The sequence below is a fragment of the Cervus elaphus genome, chromosome 17 (genome assembly GCF_910594005.1).
Source record: "Cervus elaphus chromosome 17, mCerEla1.1, whole genome shotgun sequence".
Taxonomy (NCBI): domain Eukaryota; kingdom Metazoa; phylum Chordata; class Mammalia; order Artiodactyla; family Cervidae; genus Cervus; species Cervus elaphus.
Genome location: NC_057831.1, coordinates 57,705,979 through 57,726,263, shown reverse-complemented (window position 1 = coordinate 57,726,263; position 20,285 = coordinate 57,705,979). Strand labels below are relative to the sequence as shown.

Genomic DNA, 20,285 nt, shown 5'->3' with positions numbered 1-20,285 from the left:
GTGTCTTGATGAATTGACATCATCAAAATCACAAAATTCTTTCAAATACTTCCTGGGATCTACTACATATTATATCTTAAATGTCAGTGAAACAACTAAGTGACAAAACCAAGCCCTTGCCCACTTGAAGCTTAGTCTCCTGTGAAAAACTAAAAATTGAAAGATTTTATCACAAAAGCACCAAGTATAGAGCTACTTTTGTTTAACCTACTTAAAACTCACTAGCTACCTGACTCTGAGCAAGTTAAATAACCACTCTGAACCTCAGTTTCATCCTCAGTCAACTGCAGATTATAATAGGACCTACCATATACAGTTCATGGGGGAATTTAATGAATACAGTACTAATAATGCCAGCCCAACAGTAAATGTTTAAATGTATAGCAGTCACTTAACACTACAATATGTTGACTTTTGATGATGATGCTGGAGCAGAAAACGTTGAAACTGTACTTTAAAGGGATAATTTATCACAGGAGTCTCTCTTCTCCTTATTCTGGGAAAAGTTTTCTAAAATACAATTTAAATCCAAATTTCAGATAAGCAAATATAATACTAAATGACCCCTGAAGTTACTGATAATTCTCATATGCTATTTAAAAAAGTTAGTTTGTTCCCTAGACAAATCACAATTACCAAAATTCAGGAACACTGCTTATTACTATCATGTAAATAAACATAAAATTCAATGCTTCCTTATTTGTTGGAAATGAGGCTTAAAAAGATTTAATAGTCGCCATTATTTTCTCATAACTTATGTTTTCCCTACTATTCCAGGGCTCAAGAAAAAAAGATTTCTACCTTCTAAGCAATTAAAAACCTGAAGCTAAAAAAAAAAAAAAAAAAAAACCTGAAGCTTAGGACATGTCATATTTTCAAAGCAGGGCTGATATGGAAACTAAGAGACCAGAGAAACTAAGAAAAATGGGAAACTGTGGCCATGGGGATGCATTAGTGGTACTTACAAAAAAACAAATTCTAGACCAGGGCTGTCCAACAGAAATATAACATAAACCACAAATGTACTTTTTTCCAGTTTTTCATAAGTGGCTGTATTTTTTTAAATTGAGGTATATAGCTGGTTTACAATGTTGTGTTAGCTTCTGGTACACAGCAAAACCATCCAGCTGTACATACATATTCTTTTTCATATTCTGTCCCACTGTGGCTTATCACAGGATATTTAACATAGTTATTACCTGTGTTAAATGGTAGGACCTTGTTTTATCTTTTTATATGCAACAGCTTGTATCTACTAATCCCAAACTCCCAATTTATCCACCCCCTCTTTTGATAACTGTAAGTTTGTACACTATGTTTGTAAGCCTGTTTTTACTTTGTAAATAAGTTCATTTGCTTTTTTTTTTCGGCCATGTCATGCATGTTATGGGATCTTAGTTCCCCAATCAGGGATTCGACTTGGGTCTCCTCAATGAAAGCATAGAGTCCTAACCACTTGACCACTAGGGAATTCAATATTTGTAACTTTTTTTTTTTTAAAGGTCCCACCTGTAAGTGGTATCAAATGGTATTTCTCTGACTTCATTTAGTATGATAATCTCTAGGTCTATCCATGTTGCTGCAAATGGCATTATATCATTCTTTTAATGGCTGAGTAGTATTCCATCATGTGTGTGTATGTATACATATACGTATCTCGCATCTCTTTTATCCATTCATCTGTTGATGGACATCAAGGCTACTTCCAGGTCTTGCCTATTGTAAACAGTGGGTTGGCTAAAAAGTTCCTTCAGTTTTTAAGTAAAAATAAAAGACATTTTTTATCTTCACCAAGAACTTTATTGAACAATGCATTCATCATTTTGTTTCACTACCTTCTGCCATTTTTCAGGCAGCTTCATAATACCATCTTCCCAAAACTTTTTATCTTTTTGAACAAAAACTTCCAGGTGCTTTCTACAGTCTCAGGGAACTATAATATTTATTAAGAGAATTTTGTGAAGACCAAAATAAATGGAAATCTGAAGGTGAAAGGTCTTGTGAAAATGGCAGATGAATCAGGATTTTCCAGCCAAGCTGTAACAGTTTTTTCCTGGTCAACAAAGAAACGGACAGCCTTGTGTTAGTCTGATGGAAGACTGTGTGTTTTCTGTTAACTAATTTCAGACACTTCTGTTGAGTGCTGGTTTCAGTTGGTCTCGGTGGGAGAAGTACATGTTGGAATTAATCATTTGGTTTTCCAGAAGGAGCTCATAATAGAAGACTCCCTTTCCAATCCTACCATCTACATCACCTTCTTTGGATGAAGACTGGCCTTTAAATGTGGTTGGTGGTGGTTCGTTTCACCTGCCCCACAATCTGTTTCTGCTTCACATTATTGTACCGTATCCCCTTTTCACCACCCGGCACAATTTGTTTTAAAAACGGAATGTTTTCCTTACAAGTAGAAAATTACATGTGGAAATATGGTCAAGAAATTTTTTTTTGCTTAACTTACGCTATACCCCAAACCAAAGTGATTAATACCATAGCCAAGCTGGTGCAAATGATTTTTAATGCTTGATTTGGGTATTTTGAATATACTGGCTATCTCCAGCCTGGCATAACGTTGGTTATTCTCAATTAATACCTTGATTTGATTGCTACAAACTTCAACTGCTCTACCTGACCATGGAGCATTGGCCAGCAAGAAATCTCCAGCCAGAATCTTTACAAGCCACTTTTAACACATTCAATTAGTCACAGCACCTTCTCCATACACTGAACAAATCTTTTCTTCTTTCAGTTGCATTTTTACCTTTCTTGAATAAAGCACAATATATTGAAAATGTTACTTTTTTCTTCCATCTTCAATATTAAAATGGCTCCACAAAAATTCACCAATTTTGATTTTTTTTAAATGCACAGTGATATGACAACTGTCACAGTACAATCTAAAATGTTTCAAATTTAAGTTAAAGACAGCTAAGCGCTACTAGAGCCGTCTTACAGAAAACTGAACCAAATTTTTGGCCAACCCAACAGTGCTGTTATGAACATGGGGTGCACGGATCTTTTTGTACAATAGTTCTGTCTGGATACATGCCCAGGAATGGGACTGCTAGATCATATGGCATCTCCATTCTCAATTTTTTAAGCAACCTCCATACTGTTTTCCATTGTGGCTGCATCAATTCACACTCACACTAGTAATATAAAGGAGGGTTCCTTTTTCTCCACACCCTCTCCTACAAATTTATAATTTGTAGATTTTTAATGATGGCCAGTTTTAACTGGTGTGAGGTTTTACTTCAGTGTAGTTTTGGTTTGTATTTCTCTTAATAATTAACCATGTTGACCATTCCATGTGCCCACTGGTAATCTGTATGCTTTCTTTAGAGAAATGGCTACTTTAGGATTTCTACCCATTTTTAAAAATTGGGTTTTTTTGTTTTGTTTTGTTACTGAGCTCTTTGTATCTTTTGGAAATTAAGCCCTTGTCAGCTCCATCATTTGCAAATATTTTCTCATAGTCCATAGGTGGCTTTTTTGCTTTCTTTATGGTTTTCTTTGCTATGCAAGCTTCTAAATTTGATCAGTTTCCACTTGTTTATTTTTGCTTTTATTTCTTTTGCCTTTGGGAGACTGACCTAAGAAAACACTGATACAACTTACGTCAGAGAATGTTTTACCTATGTTCTGTTCTAGGAGTTTTATAGTAACGTGTCTTATATTTAAGTCTTTAAGCCATTTTGAGTTTATTTTTGTGTATGGTGTGAGAGTGTTACATAAACACATTTTTAAACTTTGTAGTAATCACATTAACAAGAGTAAAAGGAAACAGGAGAAATTAACTTTAATATTTACTTCCAACATATTAAAAATTATTTTCACATGCCATTAAAATTTCAGAGACATTTCACATTTTATAATACTAAGTCTTCAAGATTCAGCATCTAATTTACAATTACAAAACATTTCAATTTGGAACAGCTACATTTCAAGTATTCCAAAGCCACATGCGACAGGCAGATTGACAGAAACAGGAAGTAAAATACTGGTTTCTGGGGAAGGATGGGAAAATGAGAAGAACCTATTAATGGGTAATGATTCTTTTGAGGGTGATGAGAATGTTCTGGAATTAGATACTGGTAATAGTTGCACAACCCTGTGAATATACTAAAAATCACTGAATTATACAAAAGAGTAGTTTTTTTTTCCCCTTTTAATTTGAAGGAAAAATTGTCACATATAGCTAGTGGGTACAGTATTAGACAGAGCAGCTCCACAGAACCAGGAAGCAGTAGCCTCTCCAATTACAACAACAGTGTGCCATTAAAATTTTACTTTCTGGACTGTTGTCATCACACTTGACACAATATAGATGCAGAATAACTAAGGTTCTGAACCTATTAGTTTCATGAATATTTACTGAGTACACACTATATGCAAAGCAAATAGGTACTGGTGGTAAAAGCATCAACAGCAATGTTCTCTAACATAACTTAAAGCCATAAACAAATTTTCATTCTAAGGTATTACACAACAAATTAATTTTTTTTTACATAATCACAACAGTAAAAGATGTTTATCAGTTTTCACAATCCACAGTCAAAAAATAAATTATATAATTTCTAAAAGAAGTGTAGGATACTAGGAGGGTCATGAAGAAGATTCCCTGAGGAAACCATCATTAAAATTAATTTAGGTAAGGCCAATGACAGCATTTCAGGCGGAAAGTTCATCCTGTAGAAAACAGAGGCAAAGAAGGACTTGGCAAGTTTAGGAACTGAAAAGTCACCAATGTAACTAAAATATACAGAATAAAAGCAGGGGAAAAAAAGAGCAGAAATGAGGAAGGAAAAGTAGGCAACAGCCAGATTATGCAGGGTCATGAAGAACAGTGAGAGAAACAGTTGTGGCATGACAAAAAGGTTTGGGTCTTTTAAAACAACTTGTCTGTAGTGGGAGGGAAATGCCTGGAGAGAGATTAAAGTAGATACACAGAAAAAGGTTAGGAATCCAGCAAGAATTATTAGAAAGTTCACTGAGATGAAGAGAAGTAGCTGAATTAAGAGAGGCAGGAGGTAAAATATATAGGACTCAGTTATTACATATTGCAAGTGTATGATCTTAAGGAGGGAAACAAGGATCACTCTTATGGTTTTGATTTTCCACTGGGTGGATGGTGAAACAACTAAGATGAGGAATCTTGAAATTGAAGGGTCAGAGAGAAAATTAAAAAGGGAAAGAGAGAAGAGAAAATAAAAGAAGAGGAGAGAAAATAAAAAATTCCATTTTAGACATGTTGAAAAAAGATGTCTACAAAAATCCAAAATGTCAAGTAGACAGCTGAAAATTCAGAGTGATCTGGGCTGATGATATGGTGAGCAAGAGGAAAATTCAGGATAATCTGTTATCACTGGCACCAAAGAAAGAAAAATGTTTCAAAGAGTAGCTAATGTTGCTGAGAGATTAATAATAATAATAGCTACTATACCTTATAAGTTGTATCCTGATTTATATGTAATAATTCATTTAATCCTCACAATAATTTCATGTGTCTACCAATAAGGAAACTAAGACACAAAGAGATCACACAAAGCTAATAATCAGCAAAGCCCGGTTTCAAAAGTGATGTAGGAGACACGGCATATACTTTCTATTTCATTATCATCAATTACAGGATGCCACACTGTTTGCCAATTAAAAAAAAAAAATTACACTATGACACAGTTTTTCTCATTTAGAATTTTTACTTTACACAAATTCAAAGAGACTTCATATTTTACATACATCACTCTTAAGACTACATAAAGAAAAATAAGCAAACATTATTTTCTTCACAGTGAAAGCCCTAAACATGTATACACACAATTCTGAAAACACACACAAGAAACTGGCAATGGGGCGGGGGGGGGGGGGGGGGGTAGGAATGCCTTAGGGCAGGGATACTTCTAAAGAACTATGAATCTGAGATAAATGAGAGCCTATGGTGCTGTTTGAAAAATATTTTAAAGACACACACATACAACTTTTGATACAGAACACTTTTAAAAGCCTGATGGACAGCAGCAGGAAGGTGCTTGCACAGTGAAAAGATAAAAGCACCCATTATACCTGATCGTACATGAAAGGTGAGGGAGTGAAGGGCAATGATCAGAACTCTTCCAAACACTGACCATAAAGGGGGAAGTGAGAAAGAAAGCAGTAGTTTGGACAGAGAAAGAGGGCAGAAGGTTGATTTTCTTCACAACACAGCCATTAGGCATTATGTTTAAATGCTCATGGGATAGCTACGGTAGAGGGCTGAGAAATTAAAAATAAGGATGACAGATAATGTAACGAAGAAGGTAGAATTGGCTAGAATGGGTGAAATCCTGAATGAGAATAATAAATACCCAAACTGAAAATCAACTACTCTTAGATCCAGAGACTGGAAGTTACAGGCTCAACCACTGGCTCCAAAATAGAGACAAATGGGCAGAAAAAGAGAATCAAACCAGAACGAAAGATCACAAGCATCTCTCCTTGAACCGTTACCAAAGAATGAAAACCTAAATTATAGTTGACATTGCTGGAGGCACAGTGGGGATAAGTCTGAGAGTGAAAAACTTCCAGAAGACTCTACCACTTTTTTGAAGTTTTACCTCCAGGATTCCTATAAGGTTTTCTGAGAGAAGATCAGAGAAAACTCCTTTCAAGATTCTGGCAAGGGAAGGGAGAAAGAAGCCATTTTTCTCACTGAGAAATAAACCCAGAGTATTCGGTTGTTCCTAACAAGGCCTGCCCTCCTCAAGAGAAACTATTTTGCCAGAGCGTAACATCAACTGGGGTTTTAACAGATCCAACTCATCTGACAGAGGGGGCAGTATCCTCCAGCCCCCTCTAGCCTGACACCTACAGCTACTGCAAATAGTACATACAGCCTAATCGCTAGCCAGATAAACATAAAAGCTCACTCTAAAGGCCTACTTACATGGTTCCTTTTATCAGATACACATGCCTCACTTTCAAGAAGAAAATTACATGGCATACTAAAACACAAAAAACACAGTTTAAAAAGGCAGAGCAAGCATCAGAACCAGACCCAGATATGGCAGAAGTGTCGGAATTAGACTGGAAATTTAAAACTATGACTAACATGCTAAGTGCTCTAAGAGAAAGAGTTGACAACATCCAAAACAGATAGATAATGTAAGGAGACAGATGGAAACTCTAAGGATCAAAAGTAAATAAATCAAAAATATTGTCTAACCAATAAAAAAATGCTTTTGATAAACTCTTTAGTACCTAAACATGGAGAAAGAATCAGTGAGCTAGAAGAAATGTCAATAAATGTCCACAACTGAAATAAGAGTAATGGGAATACCAGAAGGAGAAGAAAAGAAGAAATATTTGAAGCAGTAATAACTGAGATTTCCCCTAAATTAACGATAGACACCAAATCACAGATTCAGGAAACACAAGAGTTCAAACCAAGCTAAATCTCCCCCAAATCGATACCAAAGTGTGTTGTTGTGGTTGGTTAGTCGCTAAGTCGTGTCCAACTCTTTGAGACACCACGGACTGTAGCCCACCAGGCTCCTCTGTCCATGGGATTTCCAAGGCAGGAATAACATTCAAACTGAAGAAAATCAAAACAAAACACCTTGAAAGAAGCGAAAGGGAAAAAGGCACCTTGCCTACAGAGGACTGCTCTACATTAGACTTCTCTTTAGAATTCATGAAAACTACATGAAAACACTGATATATTTCAAATGTTTAAAAAAAAAAAGCCCCCTAAAATTCAGCACCCATTTATGATAAAAACTCTTCAAAAAATGGGCATGGGCATAGAAGGAACCTATCTCAACATAATAAAGGCCCTATACAACAAACCCACAGCAAGCAAACATTATTCTCAACAGTGAAAAACTGAAAGCATTCCCTCTAAGATCAGTGAACAAGACAAGGGTGTCAACTCTCACCACTATTATTCAGCATAAGTTTGGAAGTCCTAGCTATGGCAATCAGAGAAGAAAAAGAATTAAAAGGAATCCAGATTGGAAAAGAACAAGTAAAATTTTCACTGTACACAGATGACATGACACTATACACAGAAAACCCTAAAGATACTATCACAAATTTATTAGAGCTAATCAGTGATTTTAGTAAAGTCACAGGTTACAAAATCAATACACAGAAAGCACTTGCATTTCTATACATTAACAATAAACAATCAGAAAGAGAAATTAAGGAATCAATCCCATTTACCATCACAACAAAAAGAACAAAATACCTAAGAATAAACCTATCTAATGAGACAAAAGTGCTGTATACAGAAAACTATAAGACACTGATGAAAGAAATCAAAGATAACTTAAACAGGGGGAGATATTCCATGTTCCTGGGTAGGAAGAATCAATACTGTGAATATGACTATACTACCAAATGTAACCTACAGATTCAATGCAATCCCTATCAAACTACTAATGGCACTTTTCACAGAACCAGAACAAAAAATTTCACAATTCGTATGGAAACACAAAAGACCCCAAATAGCCAAGGCAATTTTGAGAAAGAAGAATGGAACTGGAGGAATCAACGTCCCTAACTTCAGACTATACTACAAAGCTACAGTCAATCCAGGTATTATGGTACTGGCACAAAAACAGAAATACAAACCAAAGGAACAAGACAGAAAGCCCAGACATAAACCCATTCACCTATGGGCACCTTATCTTTGACAAAGGAGGCAAGAATATATGATGGGGAAAAGATAGGCTCTTCAAATAAGTGGTGCTGGGAGAACTGGACAGTCACATGTAAAAGGATGAAACTAGAACACTTCCTAACACCACACACAAAGATACACTCAAAATGGACTAAAGCCCTAAATGTAAGACCAGAAACTATAAACCTCTTAGAGAAAACATAGGCAGAACACTATATGACATAAACCACAGCAAGATCCTCTATGACCCAAACAGAGTAATGGAAATAAAAACAAAAATAAGTGGGACAGAACCAAACATAAAAGCTTTTGCGTAGCAAAGAAAACTATAAACAAGGTGAAAAGACAACCCTCAGACTGGCAGAAAATAATAGCAAATGAAACAACTGACAAAGGATTAATTTCCAAATTATACAAGCAGCTCATACCACAAACAACCCAATCAAAAGTCAGGCAAAAGACCTAAAGAGATATTTCTCCAAAGAAGACATATACATGGCTAACAGACACATGAAAAGATACTCAATATCGCTCATTGCTCATCGCTCAGAGAAATGCAGATCAAAACTACAATGAGATATTATTACCTCACCCTGGTCAGAATGACCATCATCAAAAAATTCACAAATGATAAACGCTGGAGACGGTGTGGAGAAAACAGAACTCTCTTGCACTGTTGGTGGGCATGTCAACTGATACAGCCACCATGAAAGACACCATGTAGACTCCTCAAAAAAACTGGGAGTAGAAGTACCATATGACCCAGCAATCCCACTACCAGGCATATACCTTAAGGAATTCAAAATTCAAAAAGGGACATGTACCCCAGTGCTCACTGCAGTACTAGGACAACAGCTAGGACATGGAAGCAACCTAGATGTCCATCATGAGATGAATGGATAAAGAAACTGTTGTACATAAGTAAAATGGAATATTAGTCATAAAAAAGAACGCATCTGAGTCAGTTCTAATGAGGAGGATGAACCTAGAGCCTATTATACAGACTGCAGTAAGATAGAGGGGAAAAAAAAGAAACAACAAATACCATACAGGGAATCTAGAAAGATGGCACTGATGAACCCATATACAGGGCAGCAATGGAGACACAGACACAGAAAGCAGACCTATGGATACAGGAGGGGAGTGGAGGAAGAAGAGAGTGGGATGAGTGAAGATAATAACACAGAAGCACACACACTTCCACATGTAGAACAGACAGCTAATGAGAATTTGCTCTATGACTCAGGAAGTCTAACCAGGGCTCTGTAACAACCTGGAGGCGGCACGGGGTGGGAGGTGGGGGGAAGGTCACGGGCGGGGGACACATGTGTACACATGACTGGCTCATGTTGATGTATGAGGCGGCCAACACAATATTGTGAAGCAATTATGCTCCAACTAAAAACAAATTTTTAAAAAGAAAAAAGTCCCACAAACCTAGATTTTAATATACAACAAAATTATCCCTCAGAAATCAAGAATAAAGACATTTCAGGCAAACAAAAAATTGAGGGAATCTGTTGCCAGCAGACCTGCTTTGCAAGAAATGTTACAAGAAATTTTTCAGAAAGAAGGGTAATGATATAGATCATAAACTTTAAATGTAGATAAAGAAAGGAACAGCATTACGAAAGGAATAAATGAAGATAAAATAAAACATGTACTACCTATGAAGTAATGTAATGTTATTTGGAAGAGCACTTTTTTTTTGGCTGTGCCACACAGCTTGGGATCTTAAGTTCCCCACCAGGGATGGAACCCAGGACCCTGGCAATGGAAGCATGGAGTCCTAATCACTGGACCACCAGGGATTTTCCAGGAGGACACTTTTAAGCAAGTGTATACGGCACATTCAACGGTAACTACTAGAAAAGCTTCTTTTAAAAAGCACAATTGCTATGCTAAGAAGAAAAAAGCCAGAATCATATAAAATAATCAAGTAAAGCAAGGTAAGGCAGAAAAGAATGGAAGGTGAAAGAACAAGGCAAGGAGCAGAAAACCATTTAAAAAATACGGTAGGCACTAATCAAATAGAATAAATGATAATCTTAAATGTCAATGGTATAAATATAATAATACAATATACTACTGAAGTGGATAAAAAAAGATTCAACTTTATGTTGTCCGTAAAAATCGCACTTTAAATACAAAGACACAGCTACAATAGCAATAAAGGGAAGAAAAAAACTGAAAGTCGAAAAAACACAAAAGAAAAGCTCTGCGACACAGAATTGTCACAGACCTCTTGAATATGACACCAAAACATAGGCAACAAAAGTAAAAATAAAATGGATTACATCAAGATGAGAAACTTCTGTGTATCAAAGGATACAATCAACAGAGTGAAAAGGCAAACTGTGGAATGGGAGAAAATATTTGCAAATCATATAAATGACAAGTCATTAATATCCAAAATACACAAAGAGCTCTTGAACTCAACAACCAGAAACAAACCACCTATTTTAAAAATGGGCAAAGAACTTGAACAGATTATTTCTTCACACAATATACAAATGGTCATCAAGCAAATAAAGAGGCTCAACATCACTGTGTAGTTACCATTAGGAAAATGCAAATCAAAATCACGAGATAACCACTTCACATCCACTGAGATGGCTACTATGAAATAAAAATGGAAATAACAAGAGTTGGCAAGGATGTGGAGAAATTGGAACCCTGAGCACTGCTGGCAGGAATATAAAATGGTGCAGCCACAATGGAAAACAGTATGGTTCATCAAAAAATTGAAAACAAAATTGCCATGTGATCCAGCAATTCCACTTCTGGGTATATACTCATGAGAAATGAGACAGAGTCTCAAATAAGAAAATCTGCATGCTCTTGTTCATGACAGCATTATTCAAAAAACCAAAAGGTAGAAGCTACCTGTCTATTGGTGGATGAACAGATAAACAAAATGTGGTCTATACATACAATGGAATATTATCCAGCTCTAAAAAAAGGAAGGAAATCTGACACATGCTACAACATGGATGCACCTTGAGGACATCATGCTAAGTGAAATCCATCACAGAAAAATAAATATTGTATGACTTTACTTAGAGTCAGAAAGTAAAATAGTAATTGCCCAGGCTAGGGACAGAGAGGAAAAAGGAGTTATTGTCCACTGGGTACAGAGTTTCAGTTTTGCTCCATGAAAATATTCTGAAGACTGGATACACAGCAATGTGAATGGTTAAGATAGTAACTTTTGTGTGTATTTTATCACAATTTGGGGGGAGAAAAATTAAAGAATGGAGAAAAGTATACTATGTTAACACTAATCAAAGAAAGCTGTAGTCATTTTAATTTCAGATAAGTTCAAAGCAAGGAAAATTACCAGAGGGACATCACATAATGATGAACAGGTCAATTATCCAATATAATGTTAAAAATACTTAAATTGGGAAATTCTCTGGTAGCCCACTGGTTAGGACTTAAGTGTATTCACTGCCAGGCCCCAGGTTTGAAATCTGGTCAGGGAACTAAGATTCTGTAAAACTCAAGGTGTGGCAAAAAAATAAAATAAAAAAAAAACTTAAACTGTATGAGCACAAGAGAATTTCAAAATACATGGGGCAAAAGCAATAGAACCTTAGAAGGAAAAACAGATGAGTCCAGTGTTATAGCCAGAGACTTCAACATTCCAGCATCAGTATCTGACAGAACCAGCAGGCAGAAAAACAAAAACAGAGGTGAACTAATCAACACCAACAATCAAACTGGGTCTGTTATAATTGATATTTATAGACTACTTCATCCAACAAAGGGCAAGATTCACATTCTTCTCAAGGTCACAAAGAATATTCATCAGGCAGACATATCTGGTGCCATAAAACACACCTTACAAATTCAAAAGAAGAGAAACTATACAAAAATTGCTTTCAGAACACAACAGAAATAAACTAGAAATCAATGACAGAAAGACAGCAAGAAAACCTCAAAATACTAAACAGAGTTCTAAATAATACATGGGTGAAATAAGACAAACTAAGAGAAATTTTAAAATATTTTGAAATTTGAAAACAAAAATACAACAAAATTGAGGGATTTGGTGAAGTAGTGCTTAGAGCAAACTTTACACTGAATGCATATATTAGAAAAGGAGAAAAATAAAAATCACTAATCTAAGATTCTACCTTATGGAACTAAAAAAAGAAAAAATTAAATACAAAGTGAGCAAAAGAAAAAACAATTTAAAAATTAGAGCAGAAATCCATGAAACTGAGAACACAAAATAAACAAAGGAAAACCAACCAAAGCAAAAGCAGGTCCTTTGAAAAATCAAGTAAATTGATAGGTCTCTAATGCTGCTGCTGCTAAGTCGCTTCAGTCGTGTCCAACTGTGAGACGCCATAGACGGCAGCCCACCAGGCTCCCCCGTCCCTGGGATTCTCCAGGCAAGAGCACTGGAGTGGGTTGCCATTTCCTTCTCCAATGCATGAAAGTGAAAAGTAAAAGTAAATTCACTCAGTCATGTCCAACTCTTAGCGACCCCATGGACTGCAGCCTACCAGGCTCCTCCGTCCATGGGACTTTCCAGGTAAGAGTACTGGAGATAGGTCTCTACACAGGTTAAAACATAGCAAAAGGCAAGACACAAATTATTAAATATCAGAAATGAAAGAAGCTGCCTCTACTAATCCCATGGACATCAAAGGAATAAAAGTATTACAAATGACTATGCTCACGAATTTGATAACCTAGATGTAGTGGATTGATTCCCTAAAAGACAATCTGTTAAAACTTGGAAAGACAAGTAGACACTCTGAATAGGACTATATCAATTAAGAAGGCTGAATTAATAGTAATTTTTCAAAACAAACAACGCCAGGCCCAGATGTGTCAATGATGAATTCTACCAAACATTTAAGGAAGAGATTCTCTACAATCTCTTTCACAGAATAGTGGTAAAAGGACCATTCCGAATTCATTCTGTGAGGCCAGCATTACCCTAATACTAAAAGGAGACAAACACAGACAAAAGGAAAACTACAGACCAGCATCTCTCATGAACAAGGATGTAAAAATTGTCAACAAAATATTAGCAAACTGACTCCAACAATATATAAAAATAATTATATACAACCAAGTGAGACTTAATCCAGGTATACAAGCCTGGTTCAACATTCAAAAATCAGTTACTGTAACCCATACCATTTAACAGGCTAAAAAAGAAAAACCAGATGACCATATCAAAAGCTGCAGGAAAATCATCTGATAAAATCCAACACTTGCTCTTTGAAGAGGACGCGGTCGCCGCGGCAGCGGAGCTCAGTGCCGCCCGCTCTTGTTCCTGACTCACCGCTGTTCGCTCTCGCCGAGGAACAAGTCGGTCAGGAAGCCGCGCCGCAGCCAGGGCCTTTAAAGACACCGGCAAGACTCCCGTGGAGCCAGAGGTGGCCATTCACCGGATTAGGATCACCCTCACCAGCCGCAACGTCACGTCTCTCGAGAAGGTGTGTGCTGACTTGATCAGAGGCGCGAAGGAAAAGAATCTCAAAGTGAAAGGACCAGTTCCGATGCCTACCAAGACTCTGAGAATAACTACAAGGAAAACTCCTCGTGGTGAAGGTTCTAAGACTTGGGATCGATTCCAAATGAGGATCCACAAGCGACTCATTGACCTGCACAGCCCTTCTGAAATTGTCAAGCAGATCACTTCCATCAGTATTGAGCCAGGGGTGGAGGTGGAAGTCACTACTGCCGATGCCTAAATCAATCTTTTTAATAAATCAATAATCAGTAAAAAAAAAAAAAAAAAACAACCAACAACACTCATTCACAATAAAAACTCTCAATAAGTAAAAAATAGAGTGGAACTTTCTCAACTTGATAAACAACATCTGCAAAAAACCTACAGCTATCATACTGATTTGGTGAGAAACTCAACACTTTCCCACTAGGATCAGGATATGCCGTCTCATCACCTGTCAGCATCATCCTTGAAGCTCAATCCAGCGCAATAAGACAATAAATAGTGTACATATTGGGAAGGAAAAAATACAACTGTTTGTGGGTGAAATCATCATCTATGCAGGAAATTTGAAAGAACTGACAAAATAATTCCTAGAACAAGTTAGTGATGATAGCAAAGTTGCAGGGCACAAGGTTAACATACAAAAGTCAATAGCTGTCCTATATATGGGGAGTGAACAAACAGAATTTGAAATTAAAAACATAATACCACTTATATTAACACCAAAAATAAATAAAAATAAATACATATAAAACTAATAATATATGAAAAAGAACTGTATGAGGAAAACCACAAAACTCTGATGAATGATATCAAAGAAAAACCAAAAAGTGAAGGACTGATACTACTCAAGACTTACTATAAAGCTACAGACCTCAAGAAAATGTAGTATTGACCAATGAATTAACAAATAAATCAACGGAACAGAATAACCCAGAAATAGACCAATGTAAATATACTCAACTGATCTTTGACAAAAGAGCAAAGGCAGTACAATGGAGCAAAGGCAGTCTTCAATAACAATGCTGAAACAATTAGATACACAAACACAGGGAGATCTCTGGTGGCTAAGAGGTTAGGATTCCAGGCTTTCTCTGCTGAGACTGGGGTTCAAAGCCTGGTCTGGGGACTGAAATCCCGCAAGCCATGTGGCCAAAACAAAGCACCCTAGACACAGACCTTACATCCTACATGAAAATTAACTCAAAATGGATCACAAATATAAATGCAAGACATAAAAGATATAAAAGCTCCCGAAAAGATAACATGGGAGAAAACCTAAAAACCATGGGAGTGACTGGGGTTTTTTTTTAAGATACAACACCAAAGGCACAATTCATCAAAGAAATGACTGATAAGTAAGACTTCATTAAAGTAAAAAACTAAAACTTTTCTGCATAAGAGAAGATCAAGGGAGTGAAGACTAGACTGGGAGACAATACCTGCACAAAAAGTATCTGGTAAAAAGGACTGTTTGAGCAAGCTTTGGGAGTTGGTGATGGACAGGGAAGCCTGGAGAGCTGCAGTTCATGGGGTCGCAGAGGCGGACACAACCGAGCGACTGAACTGACTGAAAGGACTGTTATCCAAAATACACAGAGAACTCCTACACTTCAGTTAAAAAAAAAAATTAAAAATGGGTCAAAGACCTAAACAGACACCTCAACAAAGATGACACACAGACAACAAGCATACGAAAAGACATGCCAGTCAAGTCACAGGGAAATGCAAACTAAAATGGGATATCACTATACACTTATTAGAATGGCCCAAATCCAACACACTTACAAGAGCAAATGCTAACAAGGCTTGTGGAGCAACAGGTTTTCTTATCCACTGCTCGTAGGAATACAAAATTATGCAGATACTTTGGAAACAAGTTTGTTAGTTTCTCAAAAAACTAAACATAGTCTTCACATAATGTTATCTGGCAATAACACTACTTGGTATTTACCAAAAGGATCTGAAAACTTATGTCCGCACAAAAACCTGTAAGCAGATGTTTATAGCAGGTTTATTCATGACTGCCAAAACGTGGAAGCCAACGAGATGCCCTTTAGCAACTGAATGAGTAAGTATTACAACTAGACAATAAAACATTATACAGCATAAAAATCGTTATCAAGCCATGAGGAGATATGGCGAAAACTTAAACACATAAATGGAGAAAACTTAAAACTAACTGAAACAGGCCAATCTGAAAAGGCTATATATTGTAAAATCCCAACTCTTTAACATTTTGGAAAATCAAACGTATGAAGACAGTTGAAAAATCAGTGGCTGGAAGGGGTCTGGGAGAGGTAGGGACGAACAGGCAGAGCACAGGGGATTTTTAGGGCAGTGAAAATATACTGTATGACACTATAATGATAAATACATGTCATTATACATTTGTCCAAACAGAGTAAACACCACTAACAGTGAACCCGAAGGTAAACTATGAACTTTGGGTGATTATGATGTATCAATGTAGATTCATCCAAATGTACATACATGTTGGTAGGGGATGTTGATAATAAGGGAGGCTATGCACATGTGGAGGCAGGAGGTTTATGCTAAATCTCTGTATGTTTCTATTTTGTGTGAACCTAAGACTAATATTTTTTTTAAGTGTTTAAGTTAAAAAAATGAATACTAAATAAACATTCAAAAGTGTTCATGAATGTAAAGAAAAAAAAAACAGAAGCTGAACTGTGATTACCAACTACAAAAATTTGCAGAATAAAAACTAAAAAGATAGCAAAAATGAAAGAGTCTTTGCGTGTTTTCGAGACAACTGAAGAAATCTGAATATGGACTTTATTACAAGATATCAGGATGTTTTGGTTAATTTGTTAGAAGTAATACTGGTACTTCTGTGTAAGAAAATGTTTTTAAATATATTAAAACAAAAAAGATATTAACATAAGCTGAGAATATGGAAGACATTTATACATGAGGCTAAAAAGGTAAGATATGCTTTAAAATTTAAAAGCTACATATGCTTTAAAATTCCTGAATAAAGAAAATGCAAGATGAAAATTATCCTTGAATCACTTAAGTATTTTCAAGACCTGAAGGATCTGAAACTATCACACAATTACCATATCTGCAGACACAATAGGCTTCAAATACAAAGTTTGAGAGACAAGAATACTAGAATATTAACTGATAAATAACATATTAATATATCTAAACAACTAGAAATTTCAAATGTGTCACTATATATGTATTAAAAACAAAAGCCAGTAGCCATTACCTATCATCTAAAAAGCACTGAGAAACAACAAGCACATCAAAAATAATGTAATATTTATTTGGCTAGCATAAAAAAACAAGCAGAAATACAAAACGTAAATAAATATAATTTTAATCATAGGCCTCAACACTTCCTTGCAGGTAAACTAATTAAAAAAAAACTCATCAAACATATTGCTGCTGTTGTTTAGTCACTAAGCTGTTATCCAACTCTTTTGCTACCCTACCCACATGGACTGTAACCTGCCAGGTTCCTCTGTCCACGGGATTTCCCAAGCAAGAACAACGGAGTGGGTTGCCATTTCCTTCTCCAGGGAATTTCTCGACCTAGGTATCGAACCTGAGTCTCCCGCATTGGCAGGCAGATTCTTTACCACTGAGCCACCAGTGAAGCCCTAAAAAACTTCTAATGTTGTCTGTACTCTTGTCTGTATTGATAAAAGTTCAGGAACTTTCATAAATAATAAATACAGGATAAAAAAAGCAGGATACAGTTCCTAGATAGTTAAAGTCAAAGTGTCAGCCGCTCAGTCGTGTCAGACTCTCTGCAACTCCATGGACTGTAGCCCGCCAAGCTCCACCATCCATGGGATTTTTCTAGGCAAGAATACTGGAGTGGGTTGCCATTTCCTTCTCCAGGGGATCTTCCTGACCCAGGGGTCGACCCCTGGTCTCCTGCATTTCAGGCAGACTCTTTCCGGTCTGAGCCACCACAGGGAAGCCCCTAAATAGTTAAGGTACATAACAAAGGAATGATTTCATTTAGTCCAGACTCTCCCATCTTCCCATACTTAGAAAAGTGCTTGCGATGTCTGGTTTTCTTTAACTGATAGTAAGCTTTTCATGTCTGACTATCTGCAAAACTCCTATAAGCCCTGGCTCCTCCCGTACTTTTGAGTCAGTTCCTTAGACCAATCCGAGAGTCTTCCATGCTTAAATCCTCAGAAAACCCACCAAAGGAAATAGAATTCTCAACTTTTAGGTTGTGCTTTTTCTTTCAGTCGACAAACTAGAAGTTCCTATGTTTTCTGAATATGTAAACACATAGAAAAAGTTGTTAAAGGGTCCCTCTGAAAGAGAGGGAAGGAAGGAAAGAATGGATGGGTAACAAGAACTTTTACTCTATATTTCTATAATTGAAAATTTTTAACAATGAAATTCTGTACCCATAAAAAAAAAAATTCTTTTTTAACCTTCCAAACTTCTGTATCATTTAAGAAGAAAGTTTAAAGGGTTCAAAGTACTGTCGGTAAAAAAATTAAAGAAGAGAACTGAACCAAACAAAAATGAAGACAAACAATGAAACCGTGACTCAATAAAATAAAAACCAAAAGTCATAGGCTCAACTGATAAAATAGAGAATATGTGAACTAGAGGCAGGAGAAAGAAAGGAAACAAAAACAAAATAAAATAAAAATAAAATAAAATTTTAAAAAAAGAAACAAAAAAATGAGATAAAGCAAAAAAAAAAGCTAAACCATATCCTGTGTCTATTACATATTATAAACAGACCATAATTAATAAATGAAATCTAGTACATTTTAAATAAGAGATTTTTTTTTAAAGCCTCAACTGACAAAAATTTAGCAGCCACATTCTAAAAAGCCACCTGGTCCTCAAACATACATCCCACTTAAAAAAACCAACCAACCAACCAACCAACCAACCAAAGATCTCACACTGTTTCAAAAAAAAATGAAAGAGAATGATTACAAACACATTTTCAGTTCAGTTCAGTCGCTCAGTCGTGTCCGACTCTGCGACCCCATGAATCACAGCACGCCAGGCCTCCCTGTCCATCACCAACTCCCGGAGTTTACTTAAACTCATGCCCATCGAGTGGGTGATGCCATCCGGCCACCTCATCCTCTGTCAAACACATTTTATAAGACAAATAATGGTTTGATCCCGCAAACTTAGCCAGCACAATTCTGAACAAATATTCGCTAGTCTCACTAGTATGTCAGTCACTCAGTCGTGTCCAACTCTTTGTAACCCCATGGACTACAGCCCACCGGGCTCCTCTGCCCATGGAATTCTCCAGGCAAGAATACTGGAGTGTATTGCCATGCCCTCGTCCAGGGAATCTTCCTGACCCAAGGATCAAGCCTGGATCTCCGCAATGCAGGCAGATTCTTTACCATCTGAGCCACCAGGGAAGCCATAGAAAGACACACAATTCTCAGCAAACCCCTGGTTAGCACACCGCAACAGAGGTAAAGCCCACGGGCCGCACAGGGTTGGAAGCGACTGAGCAACTGAACAACATTTACTGCGACCAAGAGAGTTCCACGCCAAGAATCCAAGAACCTTGTTCCATAAAAGTTTTTATCAGAAAGGTATTTGGAAATGCCTTAATTTGACAAATACAAGTCTTAACTTGAAAAACAATATATATCTAAAGTTGAGGTATCTGCCATTACTGCTACCACTTACAAAAATCCTTCCACCTAAACACAAACTCTTTTATAAAATTAAACACAAACTTATTTTGCATAAACTGTATTTTAACCACAAAGAATTTTCAAACAGACACCAATCTCAAATTACTTTCAAAGCTGTAACTTTAAGTACCTATCCTCTAGAACTGTGAGAAAATTAATTTCTGTTGTTTATGCCACCCAGTCTATGGTATTTTGCTGGCAGCACCAGCTAACAAATCCACACTCTGATTAAAAAGAGAAGAAAATCCTCTGTTGCCACTGGAGGTGACTATTATATCATATCTTTACTCACTTCAGTTTACTTGCTAACTGTAAAAGGAATAAAACATATCTCTTCACAGACAGATCTTGTGGCTCCCACCTTAATCAAGTTATTACCCAAATAACCTAATATCACTAACAATGAGAAAACCCGGTATTACACACATATATTAACATGATTCAAACATGAATTACACATTACAATTGG

At 36.5% G+C, this 20,285-nt stretch overlaps 2 protein-coding genes across 5 annotated transcripts in view; one reads left to right on the top strand and one right to left on the bottom strand.

Moving 5' to 3' along the window:
* Nucleotides 1–20,285, bottom strand: part of UBE2K (ubiquitin conjugating enzyme E2 K) — a 73,556-nt gene that overhangs the window by 35,233 nt on the left and 18,038 nt on the right. The gene's annotated exons all lie outside the window — the stretch shown is intronic.
* On the top strand, nt 13,957–14,373 carry LOC122673212 (40S ribosomal protein S20-like; the record flags this gene model as incomplete). The annotated part of the gene is made up of 1 exon (XM_043870739.1): nt 13,957–14,373. A coding segment is annotated over one exon (417 nt), but the record flags the coding sequence as incomplete, so codon positions are not given.